The 25198-nt window shown below is 45.2% G+C and overlaps 1 protein-coding gene across 3 annotated transcripts in view; it reads right to left on the bottom strand.

The window, feature by feature from the left end:
* Positions 1-25197, bottom strand: part of LOC144683069 (rho guanine nucleotide exchange factor 7-like) — a 109367-nt gene extending 84170 nt beyond the window's left edge. For all 3 annotated transcript variants that reach the window (XM_078546095.1, XM_078546093.1, XM_078546094.1), the window contains exons 1-3: positions 25132-25197; positions 24875-25100; positions 10843-10926 (exon numbers count right to left, since the gene is read on the bottom strand). In XM_078546095.1, coding sequence (XP_078402221.1) covers positions 10843-10926; positions 24875-25039 — 249 coding nt within the window. In that variant the 5' untranslated portion in view covers positions 25040-25100; positions 25132-25197. The remainder of the gene's footprint in view (positions 1-10842; positions 10927-24874; positions 25101-25131) is intronic.
* Between the last annotated feature and the right edge of the window lies 1 nt (position 25198).

Raw genomic sequence — 25198 nt, 5'->3', positions numbered from 1 at the left:
ATCTGTGCTTAACCTTCTCTGCTCTAAGGAGAACAATCATAGCTTCTCCAGTCTCTCACAGAACTGAAGTCCCTCTTCCCTGGTATCATCCCAGTAAATCTCCCCTGTACCTTCTCCAATTCCTTGACATCTTTCCTGAAGTGTGATGCCCAGAATTGAGGTAAACTAGTGATTTATAAAGGTGTAGCTTAACTTCCTTGGAACAGTGCCCTCAAAGTAATCAATCATTAAAGAAGTACAAATACTTACTGTGTGGAGGACCTGGGCAGAATTGGACAAATGTATAATGTATGATGGGTCAAAATCCTGGAACTCCCTTCCTAACAGCACTGTGGGTGTACCTACATCACATGGACTACAGCGGTTCAAGGCAGCTCACCACCACCTTCTCAAGAGAAATATGGGATGGGCAATGAATGCTGGCCCAGCTAGCGACACCCACATCCCATGAATTGGTTTAAAAACTGTTCTTGGGGGAGTCTCACATCAGCTAACATCAACTGTCCAGTTTTTCCATTGCTTTAATCTTTGTTGGGGAGATGTTCCCCAGCAGGGTCTACTCTCCTAGTGGGCAAAAACATTGAGAATCTTCTTCCAGATTTCAAGCAACAATGATTTTACCTTTCGTAATAAATCAGAAAGAGAAGCCTTGGCTGCCTCACCTACACAAATTGCCAAGCCACAGAACTTGAGGCGCATAACACATCCTACTAAAATTAGAAAGAAATGCTAAACTGAATTAAAACTTTCCAACTAGGTGCAATATGTAGAGCCTGAACCTCGTGTTGTTAAAGTAACAACTTAGGTTGTGTTTTATTACTGAACAAGACATTTTATGTGACTTACAGATGTAAATGTATTTTTCAAAAGTAATATATATGGAAATAAGAATTTTAGAATATATTGTTGGTCAATTTGTTTAGGCTTTTTAAATATATAATCGGTAGTTACAGGCCTTGTTGCTATGCAATACATTATTAAGAACTCCCAAGTTCCTGGCCCTTGGCCAATGCTTGTAGAATGTTTAATTATTAAAGAATAATGATTTTAACCGTTTGTTGAGTTGGTAGACAAAATGATGTAACTCAGGCCAAACCACTTTGCCCGTAAAGCTTTCATGTTGAAAACGAGACAAGGCTCTTCTCACACGAACAAAAACAATATTCCTCCAAGCTCTCAATAACACAACTAAACAAGTGGCACATTGAAAAGCAAGTCGGTCCACGCTCTTTAACACGTTAGTGTCAACTTTTCCATTGTAAAGTTTGATGTCCACAATGAGTGGAAATGTCCTTTGTAAACTTGCTATATTGTAACTGCACCATCCGACCAGTAGTTGGTGCTGCAATGTCTACACTCCAACCAATTCTTCTACTCAGTTTCCCAAATTGGCTTAAGGTTTTGCCATTAAACTATATAAACTTAAAAAGTCAAAATGTATAAAAATAAGCCCTGAATGCCTGACTTTAAAATGGGGCCTAAATTAGGTCTTTCTCCCATGATCCAATTATCCCCCACACTCTGACCTCACTTCACCTGAGACCACACATGATCTAGCACACTTTCTCCTTAGGTAAAAGCAAAATACTGCAGATACTAGAAATCATACGGACTTGAAACGTTAACTCTGTCTTTCTCTCCACAGATGCTGTTAGACCTGCTGAGTTTTTCCAGCATTTTCTGTTTTTGTTACACTTTCTCCTTTCCTCTGTACAACAATGCTAAGGACTAACTCATAGTAATAATTAATAATAAGTTAATAGGATTTGAGTGTCCTAGTGCATGAATCACAGAAGGTTAGTAGGTAGGTACACAAGTAATTAGGAAAACTAATAGAATGTTATTATTTATTGCGAGGGGAATTGAATACAAAAGTAGGGAGGTTATGCTTCAGTTATAAAGGACGCTAATGCTCTCTACAGCTGTGTACAGTATTGGTCTCCTTATTTAAGAAAGGATGTAACTGCATTGGAAGCAGTTCAAAGAAAGTTTACCAGACTAATACCTAATATTGGAAGGTTGTCTTATGAGGAAACGTTAGACAGGCTAGGCTTGTATCCACAGGAGTTTAGAAGAGTAAGAGGAGACTTGATTGAAACATATAAGATCCTGAGGGGTCTTGACAGGGTGGATGTGGAAAGGATGTTTCCTATTGTGGGAGAATCTAGAACTAGGAGTCACTGTTAAAAATAAGGGATTGAGTGTCTTTGGAACTCTCTTCCTCAAAAGGCGGTAGATGCAGAGTCTTTAGATATTTTTAAGGCAAAGCTAGATAGATTCTTGATAAGCAAAGGTTATCGGGGGTGGGTGGGAATGTGGAGTTGAGGTCACAATCAGATCAGTCATGATCTTATTGAATGGCGGAACAGGCTTGAGAGGCCAAAAAACTTCTACACTCCAACTAACTCTACTCCTCAGTTTCCCAAATTGGCTTAAGGTTTTGCTATTCAACCACAAAAAGTCAAAGTGTATGAAAATAAGTCCTGAATGTCTGACTTTAAAATGGGGCCTAAATTAGGTCTGTCCTACTCCTGCTCCTAATTGGTATGTTTGTATGAAAGCAAAACCAGGTATTAGCTACTAAAGAAACACCAGTCCCTCTTGGAAAGGTATGGAAATCATAGTACAAGGGTCTGGCACATACAGGGTTAGTGTGGCACTGAGTAAAGTACCACCCACAAAGTGATGTTAAAAGGCACATGATCCAGCCCCAGGGGTCAGCCTGGTGTGGTACAGAGACGTGTGTAGACCTAAGCATGGAGACAGCCCCTAGCTTTGTACCCTTTACTGTACATGTGTAAACAGTTCTAGTAGCTAATAAAGACTTACAGTTAACCTGCAGAAAACTACGGAGACTTCTTTAAGACGTACCAATCTGTAACCAACACCCCACAACAGAAATGCAGTACAAAGCAGCTGAGCCCAGGCTGCTTATTCTGCCCTAGCTTGGCAGTGGCAACTTCCTGGAACAGTGATGAAGGTAGAAATGGAATCTAAGATCACTCAATTAATGTAAGCAATGGCTGTGTTACAATCCTTCACATCACTCTCGTTGGTAAGATGCAACTGATCATGAGATGCCGGATGCTGACCTAATTTTTCTTGATTTGCTTTGGGTTCTGATGTTAATTTTAGCAAGAGCATAAATCTCCATTTGGAAGAAATCATTGGCCCATCTAATCGACCTTCTTGGAGGTCCACTCGTTTTATCCGTAGGCATGTTTCGCTCCGAGGGTATTTGTCCATTGTTAGAATGCTGGAAATGCACAGCACAACAGGCAGCTTTTTCAGCCAGTCAGGCATATACTAGCTCTTTGAATGAGCTATCCAATTCATCTCACCCTCCTGCTCTTTCCCCATAGCCTTGCAACGTTTTCCTTTTCAAATGTTTGTCAAAGTTCCTTTTGAAAGTGATAATTGAATCCATTTCCACATTTCCATTTTCATTCCAGACAGTATGCTATTAAACTAAAGGTCGATAAGTTTCTTGTATCAGCTCCTTACTACCCCTGGTTGGCACCACACACCAGGAAAGGTATATTGGCCTTCACCGGAATGCTCCTGGGTCTTAAACGGTTAATTTTTAAAGACAGTTTGAATAAAGGTGAGCTTTTATTCCCTTTGGTATGAAGGGTTGAGGGGTTATCGAATTGAGCTGTTTGAAATGTTTAACGGATTCAACAGGGCAGAGAGGGAGAAACTATTCCCTCTGGTGGTGGGACAGGGGAGTCCAGAACAAGGGGGCAGGACCTTCCTAGTCCAGCCCGGCCGTTCAGGGGTGAAGTCAGGGAGCACCACTTCACACCAAGTGGGGTGGAAATCTGGGACCCCCCTCCTACAAAGGCTGTGGGTGCTGGGAGACAATTGGAGCTTTCAAGACTGAGTTTGATTGACTTTTGCTGGGTAATCAGATCAAAGGAAAATGGATCAAAGGCAGGTGAAAGGGGTCGAGGTACAGATCAGCCATGATCGAACTGAATGGCGCAGCAGGGGAGGGGCTGAATGGCCTCCTCCTGTTCCTAAAGTTGCCATAGTTCTGTGGTGCTGCCATTTTGGATAAAAATACTAAGCTTATCAATTCCAATCAGATCATCCACCATCTAATTGAATGGCGGAGGAGGCTCGAGGAGCCGAATGGCCTAATCTTGCTCCTAATTTGTATGATCGTAATGGAACTGTGCCCAGAAAGTGCAGAAGCATTTGTTTACTCAGCTTTTCATGGCTTTTATTGCAATGAAGATTTACATCTGGATATTTAAATGTGTCAACCTTTCATAAGCAAATACTTAGAGAAAAGGATCTTTGTTCCCATTCACAACAGATCAATGACAGTCAGCTGATCACCGAGCACATTTAACTGACAAGTTTCCTTTTAGCTGATAGCACCAATGTACATGGCGCATTTGACACTGTGAAAATAACTCCAGTCCAGAAAAAAAATAATTGGGCAAATAACAACTTATATTTATATAGCACCTTTAATGTAGCAAAATGTGCCAAGGCGTTTCACAGGAGCATCATCAGGCTGTAATTGACACTGAGCTAAAGGAGGGGGTAGCAGAAGGGGTGACTATAAACTTGGTCAAAGAGGAAGGTGCAGAGGGAAGTGGAGAAGTTTAAGAAGGGAATTCCAGAGTTTAGGGCAGCAGGTTTCCTTCCCTAAAGGACATGAGTAAACCAGTTTTTTGTCCCAACACTCCGACAACTTCCTGGCCACTTTTACTGAGTCTAGATTTTATTTTTAGCTTATTAAAACTGAATTCAAGTTGTCAAAATGGCCACAAAGGGATATTGAACTATGGGTGTGAGAAGAGACGCTGGCCAGGAACTGGATGAAACAGAAGAAACTGAGGGTTTTGGACCATTCCATCAGGAAAGAGGGAAGATACAAATAGAGGGAGAGAGAAATGGAGACAGAGCGAGCGAGACAAAGAAACAAAACTGTGTCTATGTCTGAGAAAGAACAAGTGCATGAGTGGGTAGGTGTGATCAGCAGTGAGCAGGAAGCAGTGCAGGCCTGGCCTGGTGTGGAAGGAGTCCAGGGCTGGGGTTCTGGGATAAGGAGTGGAGCTCTTGTACCTGACTGGCCCCTGTGCATCAAGAAGAGTTCCAGAAAGAAACAGTCGCTGGACAAAAACAACTGGTTGTTAAATGGAGAGATATGAAAGGCACTGAGTATAAATGTTAAGTCCAACATTTGTATATTATGGAAAGAATGAGTCTGAAGCCAGCCTGTACCTTAAGACAGGTTTATTTCCAAGCCTGTAGAATAAGGACACAGAAAAGTCCCATTCCCCCCAACAACCAGTGTAAACAGCTTTTTATATTCTTGTAATGAAGCCCTCATACTCCCCAATTGGAGACAGCTGCTCTCAATTACCAACTTAAAGCATCTGTGGCTCAGTTCATAGCACCCTCGCCTTTGAATCAGAAGGTTGTGGGTTCATGTCCCACTCCCGGAAAACCAAGAACTGTGAATGTACTCGAAAGAGTTACATGCGATCTGTTGATAACTCGAAAGAGTTACTGTATCGCAACACAATTCCAACACTAACAACAAGAAGCCACAAGTCCACTTGATGGAAAATGATTTGATAGTCTTGTAGATAAAGCTATGATGAGACTGATCACTGTCTAAACCAACCTTGATATGAAATCACACGCCACTGAATTCACAGTAGCTGAGTGAAGAGGGGGCAGTGCAATCTGATAATCCATTGTAAATATTCCAGACTTGGAAACTGCCAGCTCCTACCGAGAGCAAGCGTTTAAAACATGAGTGACATTCTTCAGGAATACTAGCCAGTGGTGAGTAGAGTGGTCTTCAGTGATCCCCGTGTCAGGTTTAGTGCTAACTCTGTACAAAAGACACTTTGACATACACGCTTTCATTTTCAAATCATATCACTGATCCTCTGGGAAAAAAAAAAGTGGTTATTCTCAGCAGCTCACACAAGATGCAAAGTTAAACAAATGAAGCCAGCAGTGGAAAACACTTCCGTTCCTTCCACAGAAAAAGATTAACATTAAAAATCTGCAAAGTGGAAAAGACAATGAACAAATATTTTGTGTTTGGTTCCACAGTAGAAGACACATGTTCAATGCCAGAAATAGATGGTAACCCAGGGGCTAAAAAAGTGAGAAAATTAGGGCAATGAATATCAGCAGCAAAAATATACTGGAGAAACTTAAGGGACTAAAATCCAGCAAATCCCTGGGACCTGACAGTCTACAGCCTAAGGTTCTACCCTAAAGTTTTAAAAGAGATAGCTGCAGAGATAGTGCATGCACTGGTTATGATTTTCCAAAATTCCATAGATTCTAGAAAGGTCCTAGCAGATTGGAAATTAGTAAATGGAGAACTGCTATTTAAGAAAAGAGGGAGAGAGAAAACACAGAACCACAGGCCAGTTAGCTTGACATCAGTCACTGGGAAACTGCTGGAATCTATTATTAAGGAAGACTTAACCAATGCATTTAGGAAATCATGATAAGATCAGACAAAGTCACAATGATTTTATGAAAGGGAGATGGTGTTAGACAAATTTATTACAGTTCTTTGAGAATATAACTAGTAGGGTAGATAAAGGGGAGCCAGTAGATGCTGTATACTTGTTTTTCCAAAAGGCATTCGATAAGGTGCACACAAAAGGTTATTTTGCAAGGTAAGGGCTCATGGAGTTTGGGATAAGATATTAAAGTGGTTAGAGGAATGGTTAATGGACAGAGAACAAAAAGTATTGATAAACAGGGCATTTTCAAATTGACAGGCTGTAGCTAGTGGAGTGCCACAAGGATCAGTGCTGGAGCCTCAGCCATCTATAATCCATGCTATTGGCTTAGATGAAAAGACTGAGAGTATTGTATCTAGGTTTGCGGTGATACAAAGCTAGATTGGAATGCAGGCTGTGAGGAGGACACAGAGGGGCTGCAGAGAGATATAGACAGGTTAAGTGAGTGGACGACAAGATGGCAGATAGAGTAGGAGTTTTGTTTTATTCTTTCATGGGATGTGGGCGTCATTGCCCATCCCTAATTGCCCTTGAGAAGGTGGTGGTGAGCTGCCTTCTTGAACCTCTGCAGTCCATTTGGTGTAGATACATCCACAGTGCTGTTAGGGAGGGAGTTCCAGGATTTCGATCCTGTGACAGTGAAGGAATGGTGATATATTTCCAAGTCAGGATGGTGAGTGGCTTGGAGGGGAACTTGCAGCTGGTGGTCTTTCCATGCATCTGCTGCCCTTGTCCTTCTAGGTGGTAGAGGTTATGCTTTTGGAAGGTGCTGTCTAAGGAGACTAAGGTGAGTTGCTGCAGTGCATCTTGTAGCTGGTACACACTGCTGTCATTATGCCTCAGTGGTGGAGGGAGTCAATGTTGAAGGTGGTGGATAGAGTACCAATCAATTGGGCTGCTTTGTCCTGGATGGCGTTGAGCTTCTTGAGTGTTGTGGGAGCTGCATTCATCCAAGCAAGTGGGGGATATTCCATCAAACTCCTGACTTGTGCCTTTTAGATGGTGGACAGGCTTTGGGGAGTCAGGAGGTGAGTTACCTGCCACAGAATTCCCAACCTCTGAGCTGCTCTTGTAGCCACAGTATTTATATGGCTAGTCCAGTTCAGTTCATACGAACAAGGAGCAGTAGGCCATTCGGCCCCTCAAGTCTGTTCCACCAATGGTTAATTGGTAACCCCCAGGATGTTGATAGTGGGAGATTCAGTGATGAAGGTGCCATTGCATATTGAGGGGAGATGGTTAGATTCTGTCTCATTAGAGATGGTCATTGTTCGGCCCTTGATGAAACGAATGTGGGTAAGTGTGAGGTTATTCACTTTGGTTGTAAGAATAGAAAAGCGGAATGTTTCTAAAAGACGTGAAACTTGTAAATGTTGATGTTGGTTGTTAATGAGGGACTTGGGTATATTCATGCAAGGAACACAAAGTTAGCATGCAAATACAGCAAGCAATTAGGAAGGTAAATGGCATATTGGCCTTTATTGCAAGGGGATTGGAGTACAAGAATAGGGTAGTCTTGCTGTGGTTGTACTGGGCTTTGGTGAGACCACACCCGGAATAGTGTGGGCAGTTCTGTTTCCATATTTAAGGAAGGATAAACTTACACTGGAAGTGGCACAGTGAAGGTTCACTAGATTGGTCCCGGGGGTGAGAGGGTTTTCCTATGACAAGAGGCTGAGCAAATTGGGTCTATATTCTCTCACGTCTAGAAGAATGAGAAATGATCTCAAGGGCTTGACAGGGTGGACACAGAGATTGTCTCCCTTTGCTGGGAAACCTGGAACACAGAGGCACTGTCTCTGAAGGGGCTGATCATTTAGGACTGAGATGAGGAGAAATTTCTTCACTCAAAGGGCTGTGAATTTTTGGAATTCTCTACCCCAGAGAGTTGTGGATGCTCCATCTTTGAATATAACAACATCGGGGGTTACCATTGACCAGAAACTGAACTGGACCAGCCATATAAATAGAGCTACAAGAGCAGGTCAGATGTTGGGAATTCTGCAGTGAGTAACTCACCTCCTGACTCTCCAAAGCCTGACCACCATCTACGAGGCACAAGTCAGGAGTGTGATGGAATACTCCCCACTTGCCTGGATGAGTGCAGCTCCAACAACACTCGAGACCATCCAGAACAAAGCAGTCCACTTTATTTGCACCCCATTCACCACCTTCAACATTCACTCCCTCTACCACTGATGCACAGTGAAGGCAGTGTGTACCATCTACAAGATGCACTGCAGCAACTCACCAAGGCTCCTTCGACAGCACTTTCCAAACCCGTGACCTCGACCACCTAGAAGGACAAGGACAGCAGGCACATGGGAACATCCACCACCTGGAGGTTCCCCTCCAAGTCAGTCACCATCCTGACTTGGAAATATATCGGCCATTCCTTCACTGTCACTGGGTCAAAATCCTGGAACTCACTCCCTAACAGCACTGTGGGTGTACCTACACCACATGGACTGCAGCGGTTCAAGAAGGCAGCTCACCACCACCTTCTCAAGGGCAATTAGGGATGGGCAATAAATGCTGACCCAGCCAGAGACGTCCACATCCTATGGCTGAATAAAAAAAATTTAAGGCTGAGATAGACAGATTTTTGGTGTCTCAGAGCATCAAAGGATATGGCGAGTGGGCAGGAAAGTGCAGTTGAAAGCGAATATCAGCCAGGATCGTATTGAATGGCGGCGCAGGTCGATGGGCCATACGCTCTACTCTTGCTCCTATTTCTTGTGTTAAAAGGAAAGCATTGTATAAAATCCTGCACACCTCATGTCATCCCAAAACGCTTCAGAGCCAATTAATTATTTCTAAAGCATTGTCACGCAGGCAGACTAATGTAGCAGCCAATTTGGGCACAGCAGGATCCCACAAACAGGAAATGAAATGAATGAGCAGATAAGGTATGGCTTAAGGGGATGCAGTGGTTTCCCACCAGTGATACTAACAATGGCTCATGGTCTATGTGCTGAGAGAGGAGCTGTTACTGGAATACTCACTTTCAATTGTAACTTTCAGATCATGTTATGGTTTCCCACCTTAGTTACCCTTTGTGTAAAACATTCTCTATATGAATAACCCTCTGTGTGAAACCATTTCTTCAAACTTTCCAAATTCACTCTTCTCCTGACGATCCTGTGTCCGCCCAATCTTCAGCCTACAGTTCTCTGGTACCGATCACAATGCAGAGATCTCAGTACATCCATTACAAATGTTATATTGATATTATATTTCCACCATTTCCAGAATGTGCACGGCCCATACAATCCACAGGCAGCCTCTTGCCAATTGTTAGAAGATTTTTTCCTTTCGCAGTTCCAACAAATTGAATAGTTTTTCTACCAGTGATTCCACACAACAATCTTAACACAATAAATCATAAATGATTAACCAATAACAGTAACTGACAAAGCCCAACTGGGAGGCTAAGTATTAAATAACTACCCAACCATTAAATTTATTAAATGGCATATAACTTGTTCATTAACTTCACATCATCAAAACAATTCAAATAAATCTCAGCTGCCTGGATCTCACACCAAAGCTCTCTGCTATTCCTCCTTCAAGATCATCTCTTATTTCAAGTATTTGGAATCTCCGCCCGCAATGTTCTTGTTTGGTTTGCTGTCTATTGTAGCCCAATGCCCTCTTTGTGAAGTGCTTTGAGATGTCCCTCTACGTTAAAGGCACTTTTTAAATGTAAGTTGTTGTTGTACACATGCCCAGTCAAATCGCAAGTAACATATCAGAGCAATTGAGCAAAAATGTTTTTAAGACAGTCCATTTCCTTAAAATCAATAGTGATATTTCAAAGCCTGTGAAATCAGAGATGTTATATTGGAGGATTGGGAATGATGTGATTCGTGTCATTTAGTGACATTCACCCACCAAGTGACAATATGAACCCTCCCAGCTCCTGCCTCATACAGTCAGGTATAATCTGGGTCAGAAAACATTCAATATATCCATCACTGCATTAAAAACGTGTATTTATAGAGCACCTTTAACATAATAAAGCTTCCCAAGGTGCTTCACAGGAGCTTATCTGACAAAATTTGACACCGAGCCATCAAAGGAGCTCTCAGGGCTAAAAGCTCAGTAAACGAGGTGGGTTTACGGAAGGATGTACAAGTTCCACCCTGCCCTCTCCTCCAGCACTATACCCCTCCCCAAATCCACCACCCTTCGCCTGCTCTCTTCCCCTCTCTCTGCCCACCTGTCACAGCTCTGCTTACCCCTCCAGTCAGGCCATCAAACTCAAAATAAACAGGTTCCTCCTTTACCAGCTTGGTGCACACACACACTGAACATTTCACACACCCACCTCCACGCGAAGAGCCCCACAGCCTTTCAAAAACTCTTTGATGTTGCTCAGGCATTCTGCTTCAGATTTGGGCTCCTGATGTATCTGTGGAATGAACACAAGGGGAGAATTAAAGCACAGAACACGAGTACCCAATGTTAGCTGAACATCACAGGCCCCTGCAACGACAGCACCAAACTCAACTCTGTGGGAAACCACACAGCAACCAGCAGATACGTGGTGCAAAGCAGGAGGGAGATAGGGTCAGGGCAGGGGAGATTCCCACAGTCAGCAAGAGCTTCTAAGATACAGCCTTGCAAAGTTTAAATAACATGGAGCAACAACTTGCATATATGTAGCACCTTTAATGTAGTAAAACGCCCCCAAGCACTTCACAGGAATGTTTAAACAAGCATTGACACCGAGCCACATAAAGAAATAGTTAGAATGTGAGGGTCACAAGAAGTAGAGTTTAAGGAGGGTTGTAATGGAGGAGGCACAGAGAAGTGTAGGGAGGAAATTTCAGAAGTTAAGCTCCAGACAACGGAAGGTACAATCACCAAAGGTGAGGTGATAAAAATCAGCGATGCACAGGAGGCCAGAACTGGAGGAGTGCAGAGATCCCAGAGGGTTGTGAGGCTAGGGTTACAGAGATAGGGGCAGGGCCATGGAGGGGATATGACAATATCCGTAAGTAAGGAGCTCAGTCTTTATCTTTTAAGAGAATATTCATGTTTTCGGAAGGTGTCCTCCATCAAAACCCAAAATCAGATGATGACTGACATGCTGTGTATTTACAGAGTTTTCTGCTAAATGTGAGTTTAAATTCCAGCCCTCCAGTGTAGTGGCCCATTACACCGAAACTCTCTTGCAATTCAGGGCATTTTTATATCATTAACTGGATGGGGAGTGATATTCTGAAGGATCATGTTGGAAAAGCATGAAACTACGTTAAATCGTCAGCACTGAGCAGCCAAGAAGCTCGGCTGCACGGATACTGGGGGAGGGGCAGAATTCTTTCTAGACATCACATCTGGCACAGATGATTCCAGAAACAACTGTCCACCTCATCTACAACACGTTTATCTGGAGTGCATTAGAAGTGAGTACAAAAACTATACAAATCCTGTTTTCTCAACACAATAGATGCCTGTTCAGTGGGGACAGTTCATGTTTTTATAGAAACAGGAGGAGGCCATTCAGCCCCTCCAGCCTGTTTCACCCTTTCGTGAACACTGTTGATGTGCTTTTAGTTTGTTTCCTTCCTGGAAGACATTGTGGTTTTCCACTGTGATTCTTACACAAATGAGCTGAAAGTTGGAGTTGTGAAAATCGAACATAAAGTCAGAAAATGCTGAAAATCTTCAGCATATGAGAGCAAAAGGAATTTAAAAAGTTAGAAAAGAGACTAAACAGAGAGGCCGGTTAAAATGCAGAATAAATTGTGTCAAACTTCTGTTGAAATGATCCATAAATTAATTTTTTTAATGAAATTATAGGGATGTTTAAAAGAAAGGAATATTTGAGGTAAAGGAAAGGAGATCAGAGGACTGGAACAGGCAGGGCAAGAGTGGAGCAGCTCTGTTAGTGAGCTGCTAATCTAAATGGCCTGGACTACTAACCCAGAGAACACGAGATCAAATCCCACCATGGGCTATTTGAAATCAGTTTTAAAAACTGGAAATAAAAAGCTGATATCAGTAGAAGTGACAACGAAGCTTTTGCATTGTTGTGAAAAAAAAAATTGGTTCCCTAATGTCCTTTCAGGAAGGAAAGCTGCCATCCTTTCCCAATCTGGGCCTATGCCTGACTCAAGGCCCAACCAAATGAGCTTGACTATTAACTGCCCTCTGATGTGGCCTAGCAAGACACCCAGTTGTATCAAATTCAAGCCGCCACCTTCTCCTGGTAAATAGGGATGGACAATAAATGCCAGCCTTGCCACTGACACCCACATCTGAGATTGGAGTAAAAATCTCCCTCTCAGGTATAGACAGCAGCACAGACTATAAACACATCATACAGGAAGAGAGGAACACAAACTAGACCACAAATCTTTGCCCAGCTGCACCCTTCACACACAAGGAAGTCCTGTGAACACAACAGCTCACATTTCAGTTTATCAGTTACCTTAGCAACATATAAAGGGATTGGTCAGCAATGGACAGAAAGGAACAAGGCTTACCAAGGCTCCTTAGGCAGCACCTTCCAAACCCACGACCGCTACCACCTACAAGGATAAGGGCAGCAGACACATGGGAACACCACCACCTGGAAGTTCCCCTCCAAGTCACTCACCATCCTGACTTGGAAATATATCGCCATTCCTTCACTGTCGCTGGGTCAAAATCCTGGATCTCCCTCCCTAACAGCACCGTGGGTGTATCTGCACCACATGGACTGCAGCGGTTCAAGAAAACGGCTCACCACCACCTTCTCAAGGGCAACTAGGGATGGGCAATAAATGCTGGCCCAGCCAGCAAAGCCCACATCCCATGAATGAATAAATTTTATAAAGTACAGTTGCACACTGTGCTTTTCATTTTTACCAACAAGTGTGCAAAAATGGTTAAAGTTCACATGCATACACTGTGTGGATACAGCTATTGAGGTCACAGATCAACAAGTGTCTTTTGCTCATTGCATTTTGAATAATAATTAAACAATTAGCCACATCTGCATTCCCAATAGCCACCTGTGATACACTGGACAATGCTGACTAGAGGGAATTAACCCTTTGATTGGATGACTGCTCCATGACAAATGGAATTCCCGTCTCCCTCCATTGGTAAAACTGCTTTCCGGAAATTTAGTTCCCTCTTCTTTATGCCAAACACATCATTCCTCAATTATTCTTGCATCTCCATAAATCTCAAGTCTGTCCAAATCTTGAGTCTTGATTCCGTTTCTGGCATTGAGACTCTTGCCTTCCTGACCAGGATCCAAGGAAAAGGCATCTTGTCTGATAGATAATTCATCTGTGACCTCAAAACTCTCTGTCACAACATTGCCTACTGGTTCATCAACACTCAGACGGCTGAAATTTCTGAGTTTTCTACTCTAGTTCTCCTTCAGTTCCAAAAGTGTTGTCCAATCACCTCTTCCCTACATCCCCAATCAGTATTCAGCTCACAGTCTCCTCCTCTAGCTCATTCTTCAAAAGCTCCTCACCTTCCTCGTGTAATCTTCAAGCCTTTAAATTCCAGGTTTTGGAGTCACCGATTTGTGATTTACCTCTCCTTTTATTCTACAGCCTTGCTATATTGCACATGAGAACACACCTTCTCTCTCAGTGAAGGTAATACAATAACTCACTGGAACATTGGTTTACCACTAAACCAGCTGTATGGAAAATATTAACCACTACCTTAACTGTGACCACTAGTGACCATAGTCCAGCTTCAGACATTTTGTAAAACTATTGTTCCACAAGTTAGCGTATCCGAGCTTTGTGAAATGTGGAATTTATTACCAACAAATCACGATTGACACATTGAAATGAATCACCAGGAAACTGTACTGACCACAAACCAGGCACTGATCTTCACTCCCCCAATACCTGCACCCATCACATTGTTGCCCGCAGAGAAATATGATATTGAACATTTACCCCAATGCTCTTATTGGAGCAGACAATTGTCTGACTACAGGAAAAATGTATGCATACCTACAGGCACAGAGAGCCACCCACAGAAACAGGATCAGACATGGCTCAGTGGTAGCATTCTCGCCTAAGTCTAAATTTTATAACTCGGGTGGAATTAATTTGAGTTTATCATTTTCTTGCTTCGTTTGACTTAACTGATTTTGAAAGCACATTTTTCTGTAGAGCTGATTGAATTGTCGGGGTTACTGATTCAGAAGGTCGAGCAATGTTTGATGCTGAACTTTCCCATATCCCTCTTGGACAACTCTCTCTCAGTTCTAGTTGCACCAGTTGTGGCTCAGCCTCAGTCAGAGGTCTGTGGGTTCAAGCCCCATGCCAGGCACTTGAACTCTCATTAACTAGGATGACACTCCCAGTACAGTACCTGAGGGAATGATGCACTCTCAGAGGTGCTATCTTTCAGAGGAGACATTAAACTGAGGCCCCAATCACCCTCTTAGGAGGAATTTAAAGATACCTCGGCACTATTTTAAAGCAGGGGTGGGGAGATTCGAACCCTAGATGGTGAAATTTGAATTCAATAAAAATCTGGAATTAAAAGTCTGATGATGGCCATGAAACCGTTGTCAATTGTTGTAAAAACCCATCTAGTTCACTAATGTCCTTTAGGGAAGGAAATCTGCTGTCCTTACCCGGTCTGGCCTACATGTGACTCCAGACCCACAACAATGTGGTTGGCCCTTAAATGCACTCTGAACAAGGGCAATTAGGGATGAGCAATAAATGCTGGCCTAGCCAGCGACACCCATGTCCCATAAACAAATTTTTAAAAAATCATTGGATTTCTTTTGAGCATTGCGAAGTGAGTGTTTTTCCTCCCAATTCCCTCTCCTTATTGGGCATCGGTCCTGAGCCCATCCTACAGAGCTCACTGATTAAAAGAATTCCAAGCTCTCTACTCAGACAGGTGTCAGATGTCAACGCAGCACGCCAGAAATCTTAAAACACTTATTTGGTAACCAAGCAAAATCTATGAATTTTTTTAAAAAACCTTGAGACTGCGAAACTTTTATGTTCCTGTATTATTACCTTGCAGAATACAGATCCAGGTGTTAGAGATTATTTTCAGTCAGACTACATAGGCACAGGAGAAGGCCATTCAGTCCCTCAATTCAATCATGGTTGATGTGCCCCTCACTCCATCTACCCACCATTGATCTATTTCTCTCAATACCCTTATCCAACAGAAAAAGAGAGAGAAACAGGGTTACATTTCAGGTTAATGATCTTTCAACAGAGCAGGATGCTGCCAGACCTGCTGAGTATTTCCAGTGTTTTCTGTCTTTATTTCAGATTTCCAGAATCTGCAGTATTTTGCTCTGGAAAAATCTACCAGCCTGGTCTTGAAATTTATAATTGACCTCCAACCTCAACAGCTCTTTTGGGGAAGATTTCCAGATTTTGTGTGAAGTGCTTCTTGACATCACTCCTTAATAAACGGACTCGGAGGTTATTTGTTCTGGACTTCCCCAGAGGATATAGTTTCTCTCTTTCTACCCTATAAAACACTTTGAGGGTGAAAGGCCGAATGTAAATGCAAGTCTGAATGCCTCGATTAGATCACCCCCATAATCTTGATCAAAAACCCCAGAATCTTAATCTTCTATGAAAAGGAATACAAACCAAAGTTACAAAGATGCAGGAGCAGGGGATACATTACAGAGCCCCATATCCACCCCGCTGGGAGGAGAGACAATGTTACAGAGCCCCATATCACAGAGCCCCATATCCACCGCCGCCGGGAGGAGAGACAATGTTACGGAGCCCCATATCCACCCCACCAGGAGGAGAGACAATGTTACAGAGCCCCATATCCACCCCACCAGGAGGAGAGACAATGTTACAGAGCCCCATATCCACCCCACCAGGAGGAGAGACAATGTTACAGAGCCCCATATCCACCCCACCAGGAGGAGAGACAATGTTACAGAGCCCCATATCCACCTCACCAGCAGGAGGTACAATTACTGTTGAAAAATAGAGATTTTTTGTCAAAGCCTTTCGTCTTGCACTCATCAGGACAATTTGCAAGAAAACTCCAGTGTCAGAGGTAACATCACAGATATACTGTATTTTTTTTATTCATTCATGGGATGTGGGCTTCGCTGGCTGGGCCAGCATTTATTGCCCATCCCTAATTGCCCTTGAGAAGTGGGTGGTGAGCTGCCTTCTTGAACCACTGCAGTCCATGTGGTGTAGGTACACCCACAGTGCTGTTAGGGAGAGAGTTCCAGGATTTTGACCCAGCAACAGTGAAGGAATGGCGATATATTTCCAAGTCAGGATGGTGAATGATTTGAATGACTTGGAGGGAAACTTCCAGGTGGTGGTGTTCCCATGTGTCTGCTGCCCTTACCCTTCTAGATGGTAGTGGTCATGGGTTTGGAAGGTGCTCTCAGGAGCTTTGGTGAATTCCTGCAATGCATCTTGTAGATGGTACACACTGCTGCTACTGTGTGGAGGGAGTGAATGTTTGTGCATGTGGTGCCAATCAAGCGGGCTGTTTTGTCCCGGGTGGAGTCCAGCTTCTTGAGTGTTGTGGGAGCGGCACTCATCCAGGCAAGTGGGGAGTATTCCATCACACTCCTGACTTGTGCTTTGTAGATGGTGGACAGGCTTTGGGGAGTCAGGAGGTGAGTTACTCATCACACGATTCCTAGCCTCTGACCTGCTCTCGTAGCCACAGTATTTATATGACTAGTCCAGTTCAGTTTCTGGTCTATGGTAACCCCCAGGATGTTGATAGTGGGAGGATTCAGTGATGGTAATGCCATTGAACACCAAGGGGTGATGGTTGGATTCTCTCTTGTTGGAGATGGTCATTGCCTGACACTTGTGTGGCACGAATGTTACTTGCCACTTGTCAGCCCAAGATTGGATATTGTCCAGGTCTTGTTGCATTTGGTCAGTATCTGAGGAGTTGCGAATGGTGCTGAAATTCATGCAATCATCAGCAAACATCCCCACTTCAAACCTTATGATGGAAGGAAGGTCATTGAAGCAGCAGCTGAAGATGGTTGGGCCGAGGACACTACCCTGAGGAACTCCTGCAGTGATATCCTGGAGCTGAGATGACTGACCTCCAACAACCACAACCATCTACCTTTGTGCTGGGTATGACTCCAACCAGCGGAGAGTTTTCCCCTGATTCCCATTGACTCCAGTTTTGCTAGGGCTCCTTGATGCCACACTCGTTCAAATGTGGCCTTGATGTCAAGGGCAGTCACTCTCACCTCACCTTGGGAGTTCAGCTTTTTTGTCCATGTTTGAATCAAGGCTGTAATGAGGTTTAGGAGTTGAGTGGTCCTGGCGGAAACCAAACTGGGTGTCAGTGAGCAGGTTATTGCTAAGCAAGTGCTGCTTGATAGCACTGTTGATGACCCCTTCCGTTACTTTACTGATGATCAAGAGTAGACTGATGGGTCTGTAATTGGCCGGGTTGGATTTGTCCCGCTTTTTGTGTACAGGACATACCTGGGCAATTTTCCACATAGCCAGGTAGATGCCAGTGTTGTAGCTGTACTGGAACAGCTTGGCTAGGGGCGCAGCAAGTTCTGGAGCACAAGTCTTCAGTACTTTTATTGGAATATTGTCAGGCCCCATAGCCTTTGCAATATCCAATGCCTTCAGCCATTTCTTGACATCACGTGGAGTGAATCGAATTGGCTGAAGACTGGCATTTGTGATGATGGAAACCTCCGGAGAAGGAAGAGATGGATTATCCAATCAGCACTTCTGGCTGAAGATTGTTGCAAATGCTTCAGCCTTATCTTTTGCACTAATGTGCTGGGCTCCCTCATCATTGAGGATGGGGATATTTGTGCAGCCTCCTCCTCCAGTGAGTTGTTTAATTGTCCACCACCATTCATGATTGGGTGTGACAGGACTGCAGAGCTTAGATCTGGTCCTTTGGTTGTGGGATCACTTAGTTCTGTCCATCACTTGCTGCTTATGCTGTTTGGCACGCAAGTAGTCCTGTGTTACAGCTTCACCAGGTTGACACCTCATTTTTAGGTATGCCTGGTGCTGCTCCTGGCATGCCCTTCTGCACTCTTCATTGAACAGGGTTGGTCCCCTGGCTTGGTGGTAATGGTAGAGTGGGGAATATGCCGGGCCATGAGGTTACAGATTGTGTTCGAGTACAATTCTGCTGCTGCTGATGGCCCACAGCACCTCATGGATGCCCAGTCTTGAGTTGCTAGATCTGTTTGCAATCTATCCCAATTAGCATAGTGATAGTGCCACACAACACGTTGGAGGGTATCCTCAATGTAAAGGTGGGACTTCATCTCCACAATGATTGTGTGGTGGTCACTCCTACCAATACTGTCATGGACAGATGCATCTGCGGCAGGCAGGTTGGTGAGGATGAGGTCAAGTATGTTTTTCCCTCTTGTTGGTTCCCTCACCACCTGCCGCAGACCCAGTCTAGCAGCTATGTCCTTTAGGACTTGGCCAGCTCGGTCAGTAGTGGTGCTACTGAGCCACTCTTGGTGATGGACATTGAAGTCCCCCCACCCAGAGTACATTCTGCGCCCTTGCCACCCTCAGTGCTTCCTCCAAATGGTATTGAACATGGAGGAGCACTGATTCATCAGCTATGGGAAGGTGGTACATGGTAATCAGCAGGAGGTTTCGTTGCCCATGTTTGACCAGACTTCATGGGGTCTGGAGTCGATGTTGAGGACTCCCAGGGCAACTCCCTCCTGACTGTATACCACTGCGCCGCCATCTCTACTGGGCCTGTCCTGCCGGTGGGACAGGACATACCCAGGGATGGTGATGGTGGCGTCTGGGATATTATCTGTAAGGTATGATTCCGTGAGGATGACTATGTCAGGCTGTTGCTTAACTAGTCAGTGAGACAGCTCTCCCAATTTTGGCACCAGATGTTAGTAAGGAGGGTTTTGCAGGGTCGACAGGGCTGAGATTGCCGTTGTCATTTCCGGTGCCTGGGTCGATGCCGGGTGGTCCGTCCAGTTTCATTCCTTTTTTGTGACTTTGTAGCGTTTTGTTACAACTGAGTGTCTGGATCGGCCATTTCAGAGTCAACCACATTGCTGTGGGTCTGGAGTCACATGTAGGCCAGACTGGGTAAGGATGACAGATTTCCTTCCCTAAAGGACATTCGTGAATCAGATGAGTTTTTACAATATTGACAATGGTTTCATGGTCGTCATTAGACTTTTAATTCCAGATTTTTGTTGAATTCAAATTTCACCAGAGTATCACCCTGGGTCTCTGGATTACTAGTCCAGTGACAATACCACTACACCATCACGATATGAGGAGAGATTGCTGATTGGTTAACAAGTGGACTCTGATTGGTAGAGGCGTTGCCATGGAGTGTGCACCAGTTGACTGACAGATATCTGCCAAGCATTGTTTGAAATTTAAACCAGGCAGCTTGACTCTGATTGGTCAAGGCATTGCCCTGAGGAATGAAACAGCGAATGGCTGTCACTTACTTTCTTTTGCTGAAACAGGCACAATGTGTGTACAGGTTCTTTCTGTCTGCAAAGGAAAAGGCCCTGTGTGCTCATATACATAGTTTCCAGTACATGCAAATGTGCCACATTGCGAGCCCGAGTGACAATCTTAAATTGGTTGTCAGCGTAATTCTTAGCACATTGAGGATTATTTAGCAAATGTTGTCCAATCGCGGAATCACATCTAATGTTGGACAGTGTGTTTTGAGTTTTACAAGCACGGGCTGGTTGGTACAGTCTGTACTTTGCCTGTGGTGAACAGAAGGGACATGCTGTTAGAAACGATTCCCCCAGTCTTTGGGACTTCATCACACTCACCACATCACTCATTTGTGTGATAGGTGGAACGTCTTTTTGACTTGATGACAGCATCCTGTCAGTGGCAAATACCACTTGTGTTGCTGCTGCATAGTAGCAGCGTGAAACAGCTAGCTTCACCTGTTGCTCAAATTTTTAAGATACCTTCGGTTTCCAGGGTAATGTGAGGTAGACTGGGCACTTTTCATGGCCAAAACTGATGGCCTTGGGCCCGTTCATGAGTTTGCGTGACATACAGCGCAAAATAACCTGATCAGGATAGCTGTTATCCTACGGGATGCCTTTGATGCGCCCAATTTTAGCATCAAGCTTGCACAGTGAACAAATGGCTCAGGCCCCATTTACGAGGTTGCCAATAAGGCCAATCTAATAGCTCATGGAACTTTAGAAATCCCAACGCATACATTGACCAGTGAAGGTAGGCTTGTGGTAGAGAACCCCCCCAGCAGGTTTCTCAACTAGTACGTAAAAGAAAGGGAGTTCATTTGGTTGCTCCATTTCAAAGGTGAATTTGAGCGCAGGATGGAGCCCATTAAGACATGCAAGGAAATTATTACATGAAGCTGTGGATTTTAATATAGCAAACATAGCATCCACATATTGGAAATATGCGAGGGGTAGGAGGTTAATTGTCATTCCATCGAAGACACATTTCTCTTGGAATCCAACAAAGGTGTTTGCAAGAGCTGGGCCTAGAGGGGACCTCATGGCAACAACATCTATTTGAGAATACATGGTGTCCTCCGCTGGTGCATTCTCCATGGCAACACCTCAGCCAATCAAAGTCCACTTACCAACCAATCAGCACTCTCTTCTCATACAGTATAAATATGTTATTTCCCCTGACATTGGTATTTTTTTGTGAATTGTCCTGATGGGTGCAAGACAAAAAGTTTCAACAAAAAGTGTCTCTTTTTTCAGCAATACTCAAATCCTGTACTACCAAACGACCATAGGAGATATAATGCTACAGAGCCCCCGTCTCCCCAGCAGGGGATGCAACATTACAGAACCCCCGAGTGAGGGTGCAATGTCACAGAGCCCACCACCCACACAAGCCCCCCACCCTGTACACCCAGGGTGGTGAGGCAGTGGCAGAGAAACCCAAAATAGGTGGACAAACAGTGTTAGAGCCCCCATGGATAGGGTGCGGTGATGGAGCCCCCGATGGTGATGGGGGTGTTACAGCGCCTGTGGAATAGCGCTGATGTGGGAATCCAGTGTTGGAAGGTCACTCACACGATCAAGCAAATTAGGAGCAAGCGTAGACTAATCGGCCCCTCTAGCTTGCTCTGCCATTCAACAAGATCATGCTGATCTGATTGTTGTCTAAACTCCACATTCTTGTCTACCCCGATAACCTTTAAATCCCTTGTCAGTCAAGAATCCACCTACGTCTGCCTTAAAAATATTCAAATACCCTGCCTCCACCACTCTCTGGGGAAGAGAGTTCCAAAGATTTATGACTCTCTGAAAGAAAAAATTTCTTCTCATCTCTTAAATGGGAGACCCCTTATTTTTAAACTTTTTAAAGTTTCTCTTTTCAGCACCCACCCTATCAAATCCCCTCAGAATATTATATGTTTCAATGCATCACCTCTTCATCTTCTAAACTCTAATGGATACAGGTCCAGCCTGTCCAAACTTTCCTCGCAAGGTAACCACCACTGCCCCCAATCCCAGGTATCAGTCGAGTGAACCTTCTCTGAATTTCTTCTAACGCACTTATATCCTTTCTTAAACAAGACCAAAACTTTACACAGTACTCCACGTGGTCTTACCAATGCCCTGTATAAGTGTCGCAAAACATCCCTGCTTTTATATTCCATTCCACTTGCAATTCACAACAACATTCCATTTCCCTACCGAATCACTTTCTGTGCCTGCATACCAACTTTTCCTGAATCATGTACCAGGACACCCAGATCCCTCTGTACCTCAGAGTTCTGCAGTCTCTCTCAATTTAAATGATTTGCTGCTTTTCTATTCTTCCTGCCAAAACAGACAAATTCACATTTTACCACATTATACTCCATCTGCCAAATTTTTTGCACAACTTACTTTCCTACCTATCCTTGTGTCATCAGCAAATTTAGCAACCATATCATTGGTCCCTTTATCCAAGTCATTGATAAAAATTGTAAAAAGTTGAGGGCCTAGCACTGATCCCTCTGGCACTCCACCAGTCACATCTTGCCAACCCGAAAAAGACCCATTTATCCCTACTCTCTGCTTCATGTTAGCTAACCAATCCTCTATCCATGCTAATATGTTACCCCTGACGCCATGAGCTCATTTTGCGTAGTAAACTTTTACATGGCACCTTGTCAAATGCCTTCTGGAAATCTAAGTATAGCACATCCACAGATTCCCCTTTATCCACGTTGCTTGCTACTTCCTCAAAGAACTCCAATAAATGAGTCAAACACGATTTCCCTTTCACAAGACCATGTTGGCTCTGCTTGATTGCACTGAGATTTTCTATGTGCCCCACGATAGCCTCCTTGATAATAGATTCCAGCCATTTCCCGACAACAGATATTCAGCTAACTATAGAACCATAAAAAAGTTATGGCACAGCAAGAGGCCATTCAGCCCATCACATCTGCACTGGCTGAAAACACTAGCCACTCATTCCAATCCCATCTCCCAGCACCCGGTCCATAGCCTTGCAGGTTACAGCACTTCAGGTGCAGATCCAGGTACCTTTTAAATGACTTGAGTGCTTCTGCCTCAACCACCAATCCGGGCAGCAAATTCCGGATTCTGAGTGAAAAAGTTTTTCCTAACATCCCCTCTAATCCTTCTACCAATCACCTTAAATCTGTGCCCTCTGGTAATTAGCCTACTAGGGGAAACAGGGCATCCCTGTCTAAACTATCTAGGCCCCTCATAATTTTATACACCTCAATCAGGTCACCCCTCAGCCTCCTCATTTCCAAGGAAAACAACACTAGCCTACGCAATCTTTCCTCATAGCTGCAATTTTCAAGACCTGGCAACATTCTTGTAAATTTCCTCTGTACTCTCTCCAGTGCAATTATGTCCTTCCTGTAATGTGGTGACCAGAACTGTTTGCAAAACTCCAGCTGTGGCCTAACCAGCGTTTTATACAGTTCCAGCATTACATCCCTGCTTTTGTATTCTATACCTCATCCAATAAAGGAAAGCATTCCATATGCTTTTTTTACCACCTTATCCACCTGTCCTGCCATCTTCAGGGACCTGTGGACAGGCATATCAAGGTCTCTCACTTCCTATACCCCTCTCAATATCCTCCTGTTTATTGTGTATTCTCTTGCTTTGTTTACCCTCCCAAAATGCATTCCCAACATTAGCTATCTGACCTGTAGTTTCCTGCTTTCTGTCTCCATCATTTCTTGAATAGAGGGGTCACATTCATCATTTTCCAATCTGATGGGACCTTTCCAGAATTGAGGGAATTTTGGAAAATTAAAACGAATGCATCTACTATGTCATTCTTTTCTGTCGATGGATTGAGGGGAGGAGAGGTACAGTGTGCAATCTCCTGGTGATGGAGGTGCAGTCCTTGGGTTAGTGATGTGGATGGGATGGGAAAGGAAGTACAGAACTCCCAGGATGCGGGTAAGGTTTGAGACTGGAGACGTGGGGTACAGACCTTTGGGATGAGGGTTTGCGGGTGGGAGTGGGGTCTGGGGATATAGAGCCACAACCCTGGGTGGGGATTTGCGTTTGGGGTACAGACCTATCCTCCAGGGTGGGGGTTAGGGATTGGGACACAAACCCACCCTCTGATATGGAGGAGTAGCAGTTTTGATTTAGGATACAAGCTCAACACCCCACCCCGCAACCCCACCCCAGGGTGCGAGTTTGGGGGTTTGGGGCACAGACCCACTCCCCAGGGTAGGGGATTGGGGTTTAGACCCACCCCCGGGGTAAGGAATTGGGGTTCAGACCCACCCCCGGGGTAGGGGATTGGGTTCAGACCCACCCCCCGGGGTAGGGGATTGGGGTTCAAACCCACCCCCCCCCCCCCCCCCCCGGGATGGGGGGTTGGGGATTGGGGCTCAGACCCTCTCCCCCGGGGTGGAGGGTAGGGGATTGGGGCTCAGACCCTCTCCCCCGGGGTAGGGGGTGGGGGGTGGGGGATTGGGGCTCAGACCCTCTCCCCCGGGGTGGGGGGTAGGGGATTGGGGCTCAGACCCTCTCCCCCGGGGTAGGGGGTAGGGGATTGGGGGTGGGGGATTGGGGTCCAGACCCTCTCCCCCCGGGGTAGGGGGTGGGGGGTGGGGGATTGGGGCTCAGACCCTCTCCCCCGGGGTGGGGGGTAGGGGATTGGGGCTCAGACCCTTTCCCCCGGGGTAGGGGGTGGGGGATTGGGGTTGAGACCCTCTCCCCCGGGGTAGGGGGTAGGGGATTGGGGCTCAGACCCTCTCCCCCGGGGTAGGGGGTGGGGGATTGGGGTTGAGACCCTCTCCCCCGGGGTAGGGGGTGGGGGATTGGGGTTGAGACCCTCTCCCCCGGGGTAGGGGGTAGGGGATTGGGGTTGAGACCCTCTCCCCCGGGGTAGGGGGTCTCCTTTAGCTGCTTCACTCACCCTGTCGATGGATCCCGGTACCAGTCGCTCCAGGAGGCGGCACAGGACCAGCCCGTCCCTCAGCGAGCTCTGCAGGAAAGCCTCGGGGTCCGACACGGTTTTCTTGGGGGAGTCCAGGACCCCGAGGCTGATGAGCCAGGTCACCGTCTGCTCAGCGGAGCTCATCGCCCCCGATCCCCATTCACCGGGAGCCCGGGGATCCGAGCCTGGGCCCCGGGGGCAGCGGCTCCCCGGCCCCGGGACAATCCCGCTGCTGCCTCCCCGGTCACTGCTTCGTCAGGCGGCGGCTCCGAGCCGGAGATCCCGGCATCGCGGAGCCCAACC

Source organism: Cetorhinus maximus, chromosome 7, assembly GCF_964194155.1.
Source record: "Cetorhinus maximus chromosome 7, sCetMax3.hap1.1, whole genome shotgun sequence".
Taxonomy (NCBI): Eukaryota; Metazoa; Chordata; class Chondrichthyes; order Lamniformes; family Cetorhinidae; genus Cetorhinus; species Cetorhinus maximus.
Note: the sequence above shows the minus strand (reverse complement) of the source record. Positions and strands in the feature narration are given on the sequence as shown.